The following is a 16,973-nucleotide window of genomic DNA, read 5'->3' as shown; positions in this document are numbered from 1 at the left end:
TCGATTTATGAAAATAATTGTCCAAGGCAATCCGGTGTCAGGAAAATCAACATTAGTAGCTGCATTTGCGTCAACTTCCGCTCCTGTTTTCTGCATGTATTATGTGTGGCGTGGGGTGGTGCCCGGGGTGGTGTAAGTGATGTGGGTTGGGGTGTATGTGTGCTAGTGTACAGGGGTGGGGTTTGTGTGTGTCCATGCTAGTGCTGTTTTCACTCTCATTTACAAAAATCGATTAAAAGGAATGTCGATGTCAGGAATGTCTACGTTAGTAGCAGCATTGTGTCAACTTCTCATTGTGTGTCGTGAGGTGTGGGGATGTGTGGGATATTTGTCTATCAGAATGTTTGTGGTTTTTTTTTGTGTGTGTTTTTTAGACTTTCTTGGGTTTTCTTTGAATGCATAGTTTAGTATCATTTAGCAAATGCATCTTTTGATTTATCTCCAGGACTTGCTTAATTCAATTCAATTTTTTAATCAATTATTGTTCATACAATTCAAAACATATCTGAATACGAAAGACGTTTTGACTAAAGCTTATTTCATCTAGTCTCATATATTGTGGCGGTACTAATCAATTCAATTATGACCGGTCCTTCTCTGTAAATTAATTGATTTCAGTAAAATTTGATTTACTTCATATGATATTACATTGATAAACATGTAAATTATTTTATTAAATTTAAATATTGTGATATAAGCAAGTCGCTGGATACTATTGAAAGGAAGCAATTAAATCAAATTTGTTAATAAAATACAACTAAAGAATCACAAATACCAAATTGTCTTTTAAATCTCCTGGTCATATTATAGCGGGAGCGTCGTTAAAATATATTTCAGACCATAGTGTTAAATATATAAGTCTATATAACAGTCATTGGGAATAATATATATACTGTTTCTATATTTTGGTTTTGTTAAATTGAATGATAACACAGGTGCAAATATAAAATTGTAGTCCATAAGAAACAAGTGTTGGCTTTCTGTCACCTGCGTCGCGTTCGTTAATATCAAACGTTCGCTAGCGGCTCTTTGGTCTCACTGTGGACAAAAGTGCAGTTCTAATGGCTATTTTTGTTACAAACCCCAACATTGTTCACTTTATATTCAAATGCAACATGTATCCGATGTAAACGTAGGACAACACCTATACCGCATATTAATATTATCGGTAATACCAGTATAGCGTTAATATATAAGTTTATCAGATGAATACGCAACCAATAAATGTAGATATTAAAATAAAGAAAGAAAGACATGTACAAGTACGTCTATGCTGCCCATGTTTCAAAAAATTAAAAACTTTATACGATGCGAATGATCAGAATCGAAAAACATTCATTGTAGGATGTATTTTCCTTACCAGGGAAACATCCGTATTTAATATTGTTAATAACATGAACATTTTGGACGCACCCCTCTGGGCACCCCTACGCCCGCAAACACACCACTCACACACACCCCACATTCATTTGAAAACGTTAAAACTTAAGTTCACGCCGAATTTTGCAATTGTCATTTTTTAATCTCTGAAACATGATCAGCAGCAGCTATATATTAATTTGATAGATCCACTAGTGTCTCCATTGAAGCAGCACTCGCCCTTGAAGAAAAAAATGTACCAATATCCCTTTAAAATGGACTAAAGAGTTAATTAACTACCAGTAATTACTTGGAATCTTTACCAATTTCAATGAATACTGACCGGCAAACCTAGTGCATTGAGCCTTCACTTCAGCAAAATATCACGAACACGTTCTGTAAATCGTGTAAGTTCGAAACATTTCCACATTTCCATTTACAAGATGACAATAGTAAAAACTTGTTCAGATAATGCATCTTCTATTTCACGCAGTTGCCATAAATACAGAAAATTTTGTTTCAAGAAATTGATTTGTTCCATCTCTTGCCAAAAAATTGCTTGATGAGTGACATCCACTATTACAGTGAAGCTCTGATTATTATTAAGTAGGAACTGAATCATGACGAGTTTCGCAACAAATCCGTTTCATAAATTAAACCGCCGTGCATGTGTCAGGTGTCCGATGATGCTGCGCTAAGCGTGAAATATAATGTGTCCAACGGCGATATGACAAATTATGGTCTTTTGCAGAAATTAACCCGCATTTCAGTGTATAAATTAGCATACTGATTACTTTTAAAATAAAGCAAACGTCACCTATGCTGATTTAATCACACGATTCGTTTGGCTTGAAAGTCATTTCTGTACATCGACACCGCACTGTCATAATTAATCTGTTAAGCGTGCATAAATTATGAATGAGACTTAAATTCTGGCGCGATTTTGGTTAAAAAAATGATAATGCTTTGCTGCTTCGTCGTCTGCAACGAGTGAGTGCTGCTGTAACATCATGTTTTATTCACCGGGCCTTACTTGCTGCATCGATTGATGCACAGCGCGCCAAATGTGGAATGGTTTAGGTGAGATGACAACGGAGGAAGCAGGCAATAGCATATAGTAGTAGACGGTAAATCACGTCGCCTGTATGTGTATTTGTAGTCGGAGCGCTGGCTCATCAAAAGTAAGAAAACGCTGAGCAACGGAACAGAGTGACTGCTGCTATCAGTATGTTCTAGTCGCCTGATCATGTTCATTTGCGTGCTCATAAGTTAAACAGCGGTGATTAGAAGGAGAAAACCCTTTGGCTATATGGCTACATATGTCAGGATTAGTATGTCAAACCCATAATACTGTGATGATAACATGGAAACAGGCGACATTACATTTTAAAGGCGGGAAACTGCTATAAGCATCAATTCCATGGATTATTCCGCCTGCTAAGATCGCCAGATCGTGCCAGTAATTACCAAAAGCTCTTTGGTGAAAATATTGCGGTTCTGCTTCACGCAGACTAAAACGAGGATACACAAAATAAATCGTCGTATCTAGACTGAAAGATAGAGCAGAACAAAAAATATGATTATTAACCTGCTAAGATCGGCGCTTACAACGTGAGGATAAGCGCTTGATACGCCTCAAACACCTGGCGAGTTTTGACTAGTGTTTATCATAAACTTGCTAGTCTATATTGTTAAGGGAAACTTAAATTGGGCTGAACTGTTTCAGCCATGCCGACACGAAAAGGACTACTAGCACCACAGAATACGTTCTTGGATACAATAGCTACTCGATTTGACGGAACTCGTAAGTAATTCATTAATTACTGTACTGATTCTCATTACCTGAACCATTTTATAAGTGCCTTAGCAGTCCCGCAACTGATAAGGCATCTTGATTCATAGCATACACGTGAATCTAACAGAGTCGTGATGCCTATAAATCAATGCAAATTCACCATTAGAGACATATTTCTGAAGCACTGTTGCAAGGATTTTTATAACCTCAAATGACTTTGTTTGTGTAGGTGTGATCATGGAAATAGTAGATAAATCTACTATTTCCATGGTGTGATAGAGAAATAACCTTTAGAATAAACAAATTGCTACTATTTTGCCAATATCATAATAATTGTCATAAAACTTCTATTGCGTAAGTTGGCATATTTTTCAGTGAACAACGCACGAGCTGATGTACTTTTTATTTAATTACTCTACCGTTAATCTCCTAATGGTATTCAATCATTACATTTTGGTCTATGCTCATATTTTTTCATCGTCGCACCGTGTATGCATTTCAATTCTGAAGCCATAGAGTTTGGTAATATATAGCCTAAACTTTTGTTATCGTTTGTCCTCACCATCCGATGTCTCAGTGGGACTCAATTATTATGTTAATCAAAAGATATATTATTAGCCTGTCTTTGTGATCATAATTATGATATTACCATATAGTTAATTAATTTGCAGATTTGTTTTGCTTAATACACCGATTATTATTATTATTACAAATTATTCAAAACACGCATCATATATACAAACAGTAGGAATTAAAACACCATTCATACACGTACTCCCTACCCACCTCGGCCATACACACGCATTAATATATATACATTCATACCCCCCCCATCCACCTCTCCCCCAACATCAGTATACGCACATACAATATGCAAATACATAAATGCATATACAAACATTCAATGATGCATAAATGTATACATACATACTGTGTGTCCCAATAAAAATTACATTACTGGAGGAATTAATTTTGTACATACTAAAATCACAAGTAAGCACACTGTTAAAAATGAACGTTAATTTACAGGGAAAAAATACAATTTTTACCGTTTTAAAACGATTTATATACAAAAATACGGTGAAAAATTAGGAATTTTACATTTTCCTGTATATGTAATTTTTTATCAAATATCCCATTTTTTACGATACAATATACAAAAGTAAAAAATAACTGTAATTTTAATGCAATTTACTGTTTATTTACAAATAAAAACATAATTTTGAACGTTTTCTTACAGTTTCTTTTAAAAGTACATTACCGACACTGTTAAAAATCGTCAGAATGTTAATTTGCAGGTAAAAATACGGTTTTTACCATATTTAAACAAAGTTTACACAACATTATGGTCAATAACCGTAAATTTACAATTTCCCGTACCACAATTGAAGTGACAGTTAATTTACATGCAAATTAACAGTTTGTCCCGTTTTTAAAACAATATATACAAAAAAGACGTTAAAAAATCAGCAATTTTACGTTTTCCTGTAAATGTAATGTTTAGTTTATTTTTTAACGATAACAATATACAAAACTAAACAAATTACTGTAATTTTAATATAATTTTCTGTTTATTTACAAATAAAAACATACGTTTGAACATTTTCTTACAGTTTCTTATAAAAGTCCATTACGACACTGTTAAAATCGTTAGAATGTTAATTCACAGGTAAAAAAACGGTTTTTTACCATATTTAAACAAAGTTTACACAACATATTATGGTCAATAACCGTATATTTACAATTTCCCGTATCACAAATAAGTGAAAGTTAATTTACATGAAAATTAAACAGTTTTTCCCGTTTTTAAAACAATTTACACAAAAAAGACGCTAAAAATCAGCAATTTTACGTTTTCCTGTAAATGTAATGCTTAGTTTATTTTTTAACGATACAATATACAAAATTAAACAAATGACTGTATATTTAATGTAATTTACTGTTTATTTACAAATAAAAACATGCGTTTGAATGTTTTCTTACAGTTTCTTTTAAAATTACATTACAGACACTGTTAAAATCGTTAGAATGTTAATTTACAGGTAAAAATACGGCTTATACCATATTTTAACCAATTTTACACAACATCATGGTCAACAACCGTAAATTTACAATTTCCCGTACCACAATTGAAGTTCAACGTTAATTTACATGAAAAATTAAAAGTTTTTCCCGTTTTCAAAACAATTTATATACAAAAAGACGCTAAAAAAATCAGTATAATTATACGTTTTCCTGTCAATGTAATGTTTCGGTTTTTTTACGATGTAATGTGCAAAATTAAACAAATGACTGTATATTTAATGTAATTTACTGTTTATTTAAATATAAAAACATGCGTTTGAACGTTTTCTTACAGTTTCTTTTAAAAGTGCATTACTAACACTGTTAAAAATGGTTAGAATGTTAATTTACAGGTAAAAATACGGCTTATACTATATTTGAACAAATTTTACACAACATTATGGTAAACAACCGTAAATTTACAATTTCCCGTACCACAATTGAAGTTCAACGTTAATTTACATGAAAAATTAACAGTTTTACCGTTTTCAAGACGCTAAAGTCATCAATTTAACGTTTTCCTGTCAATCTAAAGTTTAGTTTGTTTTTTAACGATACAATCTGCAAATTTTTTATAATTTAATTTTAATGTAATTTATTGTTTATTTACAAACAAGCCTGGAAACAAGCAGGCGCCGAGCGATTTTTACCCTACGGTTACCGAGTTTTGACGCCTGGATCCAACCAGAATTACACGCCCAGGCGCCAGAGAAAATCTGAATTTTGCGCCCGGTATTATTGCTCCATTTTGACAAGTTCAGTGCAGGAAATGACCCAGTAAAACTTCGTCAGGCAAGCTCATTTCCACTCAAAATATCGGCCATTTCCAATGTATTTTCAACAAAATGCAGTGCCAAATCTTATCTTTTACCTAGTATTTTGCCAATTTTCCTTGATATTTGCCTTGATATTTGCCTTCAGGGCTCATAATTTTGGCAGTATTTTGCCTTGTTTTCTGGTTAGGTGATCGCGATGATCGCGGTCATGAAGGCGGCAATCTTGAATTTTGCCAATGTGTTTCTAGATATTGTTTTTAAAAAAAAAAAGACAAAATAAAATAAAATAAAATAAAAATTAAATAAATAAAAATTAAATTAAATTAAATTAAATTAAATTAAATTAATTAAATTAAAAAATTTAAAAAAAAAAATTTAAAAAAAAAAAATTTAAAAAAAAAAATTAAAAATTAAAAAAAAAAAAAATTAAAAAAAAAAAAAATTAAAAATTAAAAAAAAAAAAATTTAAAATTAAAATATAAAAAAATAAAAAAATAAAAAAAATAAAATAAATAAAATAAATAAAATAAATAAAATAAATAAAATAAATAAAATAAATAAAATAAATAAAATAAAATAAAATAAATTAAAAGTCTGTTCAGATAACATCTCAGGTGAGCATCGAAAGCTGTAGAAATAACAAAAATAAGCATTTTGAAACTTTCAGAAAAACGACTCCTGGCTCTTTAAAAATGGCTCCTGGTTCGCTAGAAAATTACAGGACCAGGAGCCGCTTTTCCAAATGTTTGGCTCCTGGTTCAGACCGACTTATTTCCAGGCCTGTACAAATAAAACATACGTTTAAACCGTTAAAATATTAGTATGAAGTTAATTTACAGGTAAAATATGACTTTCACCATTTTTTTTTTAATTAACACCATCACTGTTAAAAATATCAAATTAAATCATAATATAAATGTGAATTGATCCTACCGCAGGTAAAAACACATAGGACCCTAATTGTTTTTCAACATTATACTTCACTTTTTAAGTGTTTTGAGATATATTTTCATAGTTTTATAGAAGCAAACTATTCCGTTATTTTACGGAACATTCCGGCAGCAGGGTTACGGAACATCCGTAAATTGTAATTTATTCATTCCGTAAAACTTATTCATTAAAAATACAGAATAAAACGAGGTTTCTTACGGAAAATATTCCTTAAAAATACAGAATATTCGTAATATTCCGTAGAGTTTTAACGGTAAATATTCCAAACAACTCGGAATCATTCCGTATTTTTACGGAATTAATGTTATTTTACAGAAAAATATGGATGTTCTGGTAAATCCGTAAATTTACAGAAACAAACAAATAAAAATGTATTTTCTTTTTGAAAACCCGTAAGTTCACAGGTCTCCTGTAATAATACTTTATAGACCGTTTTCCCTGGGTAATTATGCATAATTGATTGAACTGAGGATGCGCTGTTAGTATCAGAATACCGCATGCAGAGGAGCAGCCCCCGGGGAGTAGCCGTTGCGCGCTGTAATGAGACGTATATCGGCCGATAGGACTTGAAGAAGACGACCGTGGCGTCGAAGTGTTTTACTTTGATAAGTTTGCTAGATCGCTTCTTTGCTGGTCAACTTTAACAGAGACAGGCAAGTAACGCTAGTTGTTTTAGTCACATGGTTTAAGTGCATGGTACGATCTAAATGCCCATGTACCGGTACCATAGATCAATGCTTATCTAGTTTCTGTGGGTCATTTGGGTCAGTTTCTTAAACTTCAATGTAATTTATTGTTTATTTACAAATAAAACATACGTTTAAACCGTTAAAATATTAGTATGAAGTTAATTTACAGGTAAAATATGACTTTCACCATTTTTTTTTTTAATTAACACCATCACTGTTAAAAATATTTATATTTTTGGCCTCACAAATTATATGAATTTAGTGTAAATTATGTTTTACTGAACTTGATTTTCTTTTATATTTCAAATAGACCTTGACAAGTACTTCAGCTTCTACCATTGAAACACTGGAGTTACCGGCAACACCTTGTCTTGTTGCCCATGGTAAATTCTATTCATTGTGGCTTTATTGGCTATCGATTATCACTTACACTCTCAGAAAAAGGGGTGCCAACTGAAACCTTTTTTGTCCAGTATATGGAACCCTGGCTATTGAACCCTCCAAAAAGGTTACAGAAAATTCAGGAACCCTTTAAGGTTCTATAGCTTGTTACAGTAAGAACCAATAAAGGTTCGCTAGAGTGTCTTAGTGGTTCCTTTTAGAACCTTAAAGGGTGCCATATAGAGGACAAGTGAAGAACCCTTTTAGAACCCTTATTTCTGAGAGTAGTCTAAAAAATAAGCTCTAAAATCAATTTGCTTTCTACCTTTAAAAATTTGTAAAGACAATTGACTTAGCTCATTGAGAGGTTAAATTGACATTTTAATAATCTTTGAATTACATTTTTCTGGAAAGTACCTAAATTTTTGCACATTTGATTTTTATCCAGCAAAGAGCAAAAACCTGGTCATGAAACTTTGGGAATAAATGAATAAGCATAGAAATTCTCTTGTGGATTTTTGCAACAAACACTCATAATCCAGTCAGGAAACACTTAGGCCTAACTGACAAAAAGCCAAGAAAGATCATTTTCTGAACTAAATATATAGCCTGACATGTCAGTATTGCTTTAGCTTAAAACATAGGCCTAGTAGCTAAAAGGAGGTTTAGAAGTTAAGTTTTATTCATTATCACCCAATATAAAGTTGGAGCCAATCTTGGTTGCTAATTGTGTCAGTTCATAAATTAATTCAATGTAATTTTGAGAGAGTAATCAAACTGCACAGATGCCAGTTCATCAGTTAAGGACATACTAGCCCTTCAAATGAGACAAACTTGTAATGTAAACATAATGTTGTCCAACCAAGTTACAGGTAGATCCAAAATATGTAATTTTGTCATAGTTTTAAATCAGTTTGTTTTAAATTTCTTCTACACTTGAAGGAAAATAGTCACAGATTTGAATTCCTCATCAAATTTCTTTCAGAAAAAGTAGTACTTTTACTTGGAAACAATAATCGCTTTGGAATTTATTATTGTTTTCAATATGAAATCATGTGCGAATGCTTAAAGGGACAGTCAGAGATCTGCGGGTCAAGGTCAAACTTTTTTCACACATACCTGTTTTTTTGCTTGTTGGGGAAGGTTAGCCTGAAAAGGAATCTTGCACAAACTATACAGTTTGTGAACGAGAGTCAAATCTTTATTTTCTGATGCGCGGGCATCAGAAATTCGCCATAAAGCCTATGGAACAATGCAATGCACACAATATTGCATAACTTCTAAACGGAAGGTCAGACTTGGCTAAAAGTTTGGAATTAAAGTGATCTTTGGTATATCTACCTATACATAACATTAAAAGGGGATGTTGAATCTCTGTACAATCACTGACTGTCCCTTTAACTGGCATTCGGATGCAATGCATTTTATCTTTCTTTACTTTAAATAGGAGATTCACCATTTGACACTAACAAGTTCTCACTGACAATAAATGGGAAGGTAGTCATTGATCTCATCACCAACCAGCTGTCAGCATTGGCCCTGTGGTTCTCTACATTCTACGTCTTTAACTTCGAGTACCCTGAGAATATCGGAGCAACATTGGAATTTATTCAGAGGTAAGATTATATATAAGGATGTTTATTTCTCTGCTTCATTTGCTTTGAGGTGTTGTGTGATGTGTTTTTCATTATTAACATTTTGTACCGCCCAACACATTATGGATTGGATGAACTGAGGGTGCAAGAAGCTATTTCACAATTTATTTGAAACTTTTGCAATAATTTTGAAACTTTTATAATAGATTTGAGGAGTTTTATGTAAAATGATCATAGGAATTCAAATAATGTGTCATTCATTACTGGTTTCATTGTACATGTACTATTGTAGCCCTTGTAGCTTTTTAATTATAATAACAATGATGAAAACTAAATAATGTGCATATTTTGATTGCTTCCAATGTCTGATGATATTTTTTTTAATAGTATTTAGTAATGCTGGAAACAAGTTAAAATATTCATTTTATTATTGGCAAATCTGCTGTATAGATTTCAACAACAGTTCAAATGGACAAATTGCTGTACCTGAATCCAACCTTAACATTAAACAGAAACACCTGAATCATGTGATCATCAATCAGTGTCAGTTGATGTGTATGGGCCTGTAACTAGTGGGAAAATCATAATTTGTAGAGTGGTTAGTCCACAGTAGGTCAAAAATGTTAAAATTATACAGTCCTTCAAAATAAACTAATATGAAAAATCCATGTAGTGCATAAGTTTCAACTTAAATACCTTTCGTTGTAATAATTTAGTGCAAAACCCTTTTGATATATGAATGAACCATATTCTTAGATGTTTGTGACTTATGTTAACAGCATTCAATGTCTATGAAAATCTTTTACATAGAATATTATTCAATAATAAAAACTACAAATTACAATGTATTGTCACTGATATTGAATGAACTGATATGAATGTATGAATTTGATTTCAGGTGCTTCCTTGGCATCAACCCTAGTCAAGGGTCCAAGAGAAGTAAAAAGAAAGGCAAGAAGACAGCCGTTCATCCACAAGTCCTCCAACTATGTAACAAACTGAAAGACTTTGAAAGTGATTGGCTATAGACTTTGAAATTGAACGGATAAAGGAAGCTATATCTTATCATCTAAATCATCAGATGTCGAATTGATGTTTACTGTTCTGAATTATGTATTCTGTTCAGAGTAGGTTGTTGCATATATCTATATCAACAATTGAGAAATGTGACTGGTTACTAGAGCTATGATTGGGTTCAAACTGTTTATTGTGTAATACACGAACAATACGTGGTCGAACCAGTTGCAACACACCAGTTGCCCAAGTAGCCAATCATAGTGAGACTCACAAATAAGGGAGCTAAAAGTATTACAAATGAACTGATAGTTCACCAGTGAGAGACATGGGCTACTCTATGGCAAAACTCAAGACAGATTGATAATTCCACTCAAAACTAATTGAAAAGTGATCAATGCTTTTTGTCTAGCATTACTGTGATTAGTTCTACAGTACCGTACCATTAATCATGTTAATTGTACAGACTAGTGACCAGGAGATTCTGGGTTCAAATCATACCATGCAGCACATTGCTTACTTATGGAGTGAGTTTGGGTTGGGACTTGGCCTCTGTCATCAAGTATTTATTCTAGTCTTTGTAATCTGTTTAAGTCATGGAGTATTATGAAGATACCAAGGAGTATTCAATGAACAAATTCCAAGAGTGGAATTCACAGTGCAGGCCTATACACGATTTTCTATGTTTGAGTTTATATTTTTGGCCTCACAAAAAGTTTGTGAAAGTTTTAAGGGGGAGCCGACCCTTCGTGCACCTAGCGGTACTACTCTAGGCTGTATTGTGAAGAATTGGGAAAGGCTAGAAAATGAAAGTTGCTATGAATATAGCTAAGGTTTTTGCCATCCTTCCTATGTAGTTTGATTTTGTTTAGCTTTTATTGAGTTTCGCATATAGTGTCAAATGTTCAAAACTTTTGTTTTTCGAACATTTTACACTCTCGAAAAAATTTGTAAAAGCTAAACAAAATCAAACTTCATAGATTTATGATGATGGTAATCTTGGCTATAGTCATGGTAACTTTGGTTTTGTAGCCCTTCCCAATTCTTCAGAATATAGTCAGGAATACTGTTAGTAATTAGGTGCATGAAAAAAAAAAAACCGCGAAGGTCAGCTCCTCCTTAAGTTGATGAAAATATAAAAGATATCATTAAAAAGATACCAAGGAGTATTCAATGTACAAATTCCAAGAGGGAATTCACAGTGCAGGCCTATACATGATTTTCTATGTTTGAGTTTATATTTTTGGCCTCACAAATTATATGAATTTAGTGTAAAGTTGATAAAAATATCAAAAATAGCATTAAGAAGATACCAAGAAGTATTCAATGAACAAATTCCAAGAGGGAATTCACCGTGCAGGCTTATATACATGATTCTCTATGTTTGAGTTTATATTTTTGGCCTCACAAATTTTGTGAAAGTGTAAAGTTGATAAAAATATCAAAAATAACATTAAGAAGATATCAAGAAGTATTCAATGAACAAATTCCAAGAAGGGAATTCACAGTGCAGGCCTAGGCCTATACATGATTTTCTATGTTTGAGTTTATATTTTTGGCCTCACAAATTATGTGAAAGTGTAAAGTTGATAAAAATATCAAAAATAACATTAAGAAGATATCAAGAAGTATTCAATGAACAAATTCCAAGAAGGGAATTCACAGTGCAGGCCTAGGCCTATACATGATTTTCTATGTTTGAGTTTATATTTTTGGCCTCACAAATTATGTGAAAGTGTAAAGTTGATAAAAATATCAAAAATAACATTAAGAAGATATCAAGAAGTATTCAATGAACAAATTCCAAGAAGGGAATTCACAGTGCAGGCCTATACATGATTTTCTATGTTTGAGTTTATATTTTTGGCCTCAAATTATGTGAAAGTGAAGTTGTTGAAAATATAAAAAATAGCACGTTATTTATATTGCTATTGCTATTTGTGTCAATTCATATCAAAACGATGGACTTGGTCTGAGAATAAGAAATCAGATACTCTTAGTTAATCATCAAGGCCTACTTTTAATTATATTTCACTTCCTAAAAATGCTACCAAATTTGTAATAATTAAATGCTTATTTACTTAGTTACACAGGAAATAAGTCAACTTAAGCTGCGTTCTCACATGTATTTAAATCCAGGTTTATCTTTATCACCTATAAATCCGCTGCAATTAAAATAAATCCGATAGAATCTCTGCACGTCCAGACAGTCAGGTTTAGTGCCTAAATCCAATAAGCTTAAACCCGGGTTTAGACTATGTGCTATTTGAGCATATTTCCTTAGAACTTTCGATTATACGAAATGTACAAGTGTGCACATGACAATTTTCGATGTTTTATCTTCAAGTTCAAAGCAATACTTTGGCACGAAAATACCCGTTGTTGAAATTCGAATGATATAGGCCTACAGCATGATGAAAATTTGCCCTTTCCTCTGCTGACCCGAATAGCTAAAAACGTTGACCGTGACTTTTATATAGTAGGGGCCTAACGCGATCAAAATATGAAACATGAAATTCTAAAATTTATAACTCAACTCGTAATACCTGCTTCCATCATGAAATCGGCACCCTATAGGCATAATACATGTAATAGAGTTCGCTTCTATCTAAACTGCGTAGTTCAATGGGCATTATGTTAGTTTTTTGGGGCGCCCTCTACGGAGGCGTCCCACAATATTGGCATGTACTTGTGAGTAGCTTCTAATTTCAGTCTTACTAGATTTACTCCGCAATTGTTGTGCTATTTTGCTAAAATTATGCCCTTGCTCAGAAATAAATCCACAATATGCTTGGATTTTATTTTATTATTGTTTTCTGTTATGCACAGGATAAAATGGTGTGCGTATATTCTTTGTTTAAAAGACAAAATTAATGGATTTGTAAAAACACCAAATAAATCGAGACCTTTGACCTTTGTAACCACTTTGACCTTTGTAACCAGTTTACCGCCTCTTAGAACCCGATAGACGGTGACCAACACTTTGGATTACAATAGCCTAATCTGAATGGCATAGTCCAATAAGCTCAAATAAACAATCATAGTGCAAAATTTGACCTAACTTGCAGAGTATGAGTTTTTGTACCCAAAGTTTCAAAGTCAGGCATCTTATCAAGATCAAGATAGTGATAGTGACATAACAATTAACACGCTTATCTTACCAAGGTCTTATCTATCTGCATGGGGTAATTGGAAATTATGGTGTAGCCTATTTGTTTTAAGGATGAAACAACTGGCTCCTTTTGCATGGAAATTAGAACAAATTACTATACAAGCTGTATCAAAAGTTTGGTACCCAGCAGTTTTGATAGTAATTGAAAAGCCTGGTTCTTCCAAATGCAATATCGGGTCCCCTTAAAATGATAAAATGATCAGACCATAAATCTTTTGTGACTGTTTATGACATTAATCAACAAATTATGCGGATCCTAGATGTGTCGAGGATGTTATGTTTATGAACAAAACGTTACGTTTGTATTTTCAACATTGTTAATCATTGCTACGTGTATGTTAACAAATGAACAAAGTATTCTTTTGGATATCATCAAATTGTAAATCTCTAGTCAGATTTTCAGTGTGTTAACAACTATGTATCAAAGATGTTACGTTCATGTACAAAACATTAACGTTCTTATCTTGTAAACATTGTATACCCATATAGCTACTTTTGAAGAATGAATGTTCTGTAATTGTCTTTTATCCTTCATCTCTATTAGATTTTCAGTGTATTAGCAAGTAGATGATGTATATGTATCACAGACGTTATGATGTATATGTATCACAGACGTTATACATTCATAAAAACTTTTCTTTTGGTCAACATAGGGGTAGATCCTCTTCTATACTATCCATCATATACCCCCCTGCATAACGAAATTCAACAATATTCAATATCCAAAGCAATATCATCACTACAATATGCCCCAAAATTGAACTCCCCACCCCACATAATCGCAAATTGACACGACAGCTTCATTCCAATTCAATTTATTTCATCCAAAACGGTCCTGTGATACACCTTCCCCAATCAAACACATTTGTCTTGCATTTGATCATCTTCTACTCTTCCCTAGAAAAAATCATTATGATACCAAATCCCCGGGACCAAATCTAAACACCATGCCATGGAATTCACCATATCACGTCCAAGCTCACATAATTTGGGCGCCCCATTCCTTTTTTAAAGGAATTTTTATACCCCCTTAAACCCGACAGCTCTACGAACACCGTTCATACACAGCGGATTTAAGCTTAAACCCGCTACTAACCCTGGTCAAAAGCAGGGTTAAATTGGCGGATTTAGGGCTCGATAAATCTGCTAGACTTAAATCCGATGATCGTTCAGACAGCAATTTAAACCCGCCGCTAAATCCATCTGAATTTAAACCTGGGTTTAAATGTCTTAAACCTTACTGTGTGGACACGACTAATCTTTTTAATTTCATTTTTCATACTCTGTATTATTGTACCAAAAGTCGTTTTGATATAGACTGACAGATTTACATGTATATTGATACATTGTATTTGTTGCATGTGTAAGTTTCGAGGGTTTAGTTCAACAAAGGGCTCTCTGCATTTTGAGGAAACCAATGTTTAGGCCTATAAGATTTTACTGATCTTGTTCATCTGTTTGTTGTTGTTTATCTCAGCTGTGCTGATTAATAAACAGATTGTGAAAACACCTTCGTGTGATTTGTTGTTTATTCCTTTTCAAATTAGTTTGCTGAGTACTCACAGCATGAATGTGTTACGAAGGCATGATTTATAACAATTAATGATCACAGTCAACAACTTTAATTTTCAGATGTTTATTTACGTTACCTGTAGCAACGTCTGCAATTAAACGTAAATAAACTAGTTTGTATTGTAAATTTTGCAGTACAAACCTGTGTTTACGTTACTACCTGGAATATACAAATTGAATGCGAAATAACGGCCTCACGTGGAATATACAAATTGACTGAAATAACCGCCTTCAACGCTATTTTACAGTACAATAGTTTATTTACGTTACTCCCTGAAATAACGTCTTCAATGCTATTTTTTTACAGAACAAAAGTTTATTTACGTTGCTACCTAGAATATACAAATTGACTGTGAAATAACGACCTGACGTGGAATATACAAAGTGACTGTAAAATAACCGCCTTCAACGCTATTTTACAGTACAATAGTTTGTTTACGTTACTCCCTGAAATATACAATTTTACTATGGAATAACATTCTGCCACGTTTATTTACAGTAGAACTGAAATTATACACGATCTCAGTAAAATAACATCTATCATGTATGTTCACGCCAACTGTTAAATAACATTAAAACATCGTTTGTTGACATTGTCAAGCGTCATTTTACCTAAAATGTTGTTAATTAAGAGATAGTATAGTGTTATATTACGGCTGAAGATGGCATTTATACTGCCCAGATACTCCAAATAACGGGTCATTTATGTAGAAAGTACCATAAAATAACACTGTTATCGTTAATTAACGTTGTTATTAGAATTTAAGGACCTCTTAAAAAACGTTAAAAGTCGTATTATTGCATTATTCCACTGTTAATTTACCAGTAACGGGCACGAAGGAAAAAACCCGGTTTTTAGGAGAAAACGTACAACCGTTAAAAAATCAAACGAATTGTTCAATTAACGGTCAATTCTTGTTTATGGTTGCTGTATTTTACCGGTAAAATACCGGCGTCCCAGCTGCCAGTATTTTACCGGTAAAATACAGCATCCGTTAAAAAATCAAACGAATTGTTCAATTAACGGTCAATTCTTGTTTACGGTTGCTGTATTTTACCGGTAAAATACTGGCAGCTGGGACGCCGGTATTTTACCGGTAAAATACAGGTTTTTTTCTAACAGTGCAGCACCACATGACAATAGGGTATTGTCCTAATTGACAGGATGTAAATGTCAAGAGGATGAAAAGAATGAATAGATAGGATAAGTGAACTGATGTCACACAAACTTTAAAGATATATTTAGAAATTGCTTTGTATTATGCATGACTTTCCTAATTATCTTTAAAGTTTGAGTGACTTATCCTATCTATTCATTCTCTTCCTCTTCTATTGATCATGACCCATCTTGACATTTACATCATGTCAATTAGGACAATACCCTATTGTCCTTTGGTGCTGCTTATCAGGGGCGTAGCCAGCTTTCTTTGTCATGGAGTTGGATCCACCCTTACCCACTTTCACTGAATGGGCCTTTAAGCATTTTCTGGTGTTGACCCTACCAAACCCTTATTCATAAGAAAGTGACGATGATTGTTAAATATAAATAGGAGATCTGACATGTTTGGTTGCATGAAATACAAGTCCTGTTAATTTTAAAGAATT

General features: G+C 33.0%; 1 protein-coding gene and 1 long non-coding RNA gene across 4 annotated transcripts in view; both read left to right on the top strand.

The window, feature by feature from the left end:
- Positions 1 to 2,377: 2,377 nt before the first annotated feature.
- The window catches only part of LOC140154938 (voltage-gated delayed rectifier potassium channel KCNH8-like), a 353,162-nt gene continuing 338,566 nt past the window's right edge, over positions 2,378 to 16,973 (top strand). For all 3 annotated transcript variants that reach the window (XM_072177597.1, XM_072177598.1, XM_072177596.1), the window contains exon 1: positions 2,378 to 3,163. In XM_072177597.1, coding sequence (XP_072033698.1) covers positions 3,088 to 3,163 — 76 coding nt within the window. In that variant the 5' untranslated portion in view covers positions 2,378 to 3,087. The remainder of the gene's footprint in view (positions 3,164 to 16,973) is intronic.
- On the top strand, positions 7,363 to 11,497 carry LOC140154937 (uncharacterized). Its single transcript, XR_011859327.1, has 4 exons — positions 7,363 to 7,598; positions 7,945 to 8,017; positions 9,463 to 9,631; positions 10,509 to 11,497. It is a non-coding gene; the product is annotated as an uncharacterized lncRNA (long non-coding RNA).

The sequence above is a fragment of the Amphiura filiformis genome, chromosome 6 (assembly GCF_039555335.1).
Source record: "Amphiura filiformis chromosome 6, Afil_fr2py, whole genome shotgun sequence".
NCBI lineage: Eukaryota > Metazoa > Echinodermata > Ophiuroidea > Amphilepidida > Amphiuridae > Amphiura > Amphiura filiformis.
Note: the sequence above shows the minus strand (reverse complement) of the source record. Positions and strands in the feature narration are given on the sequence as shown.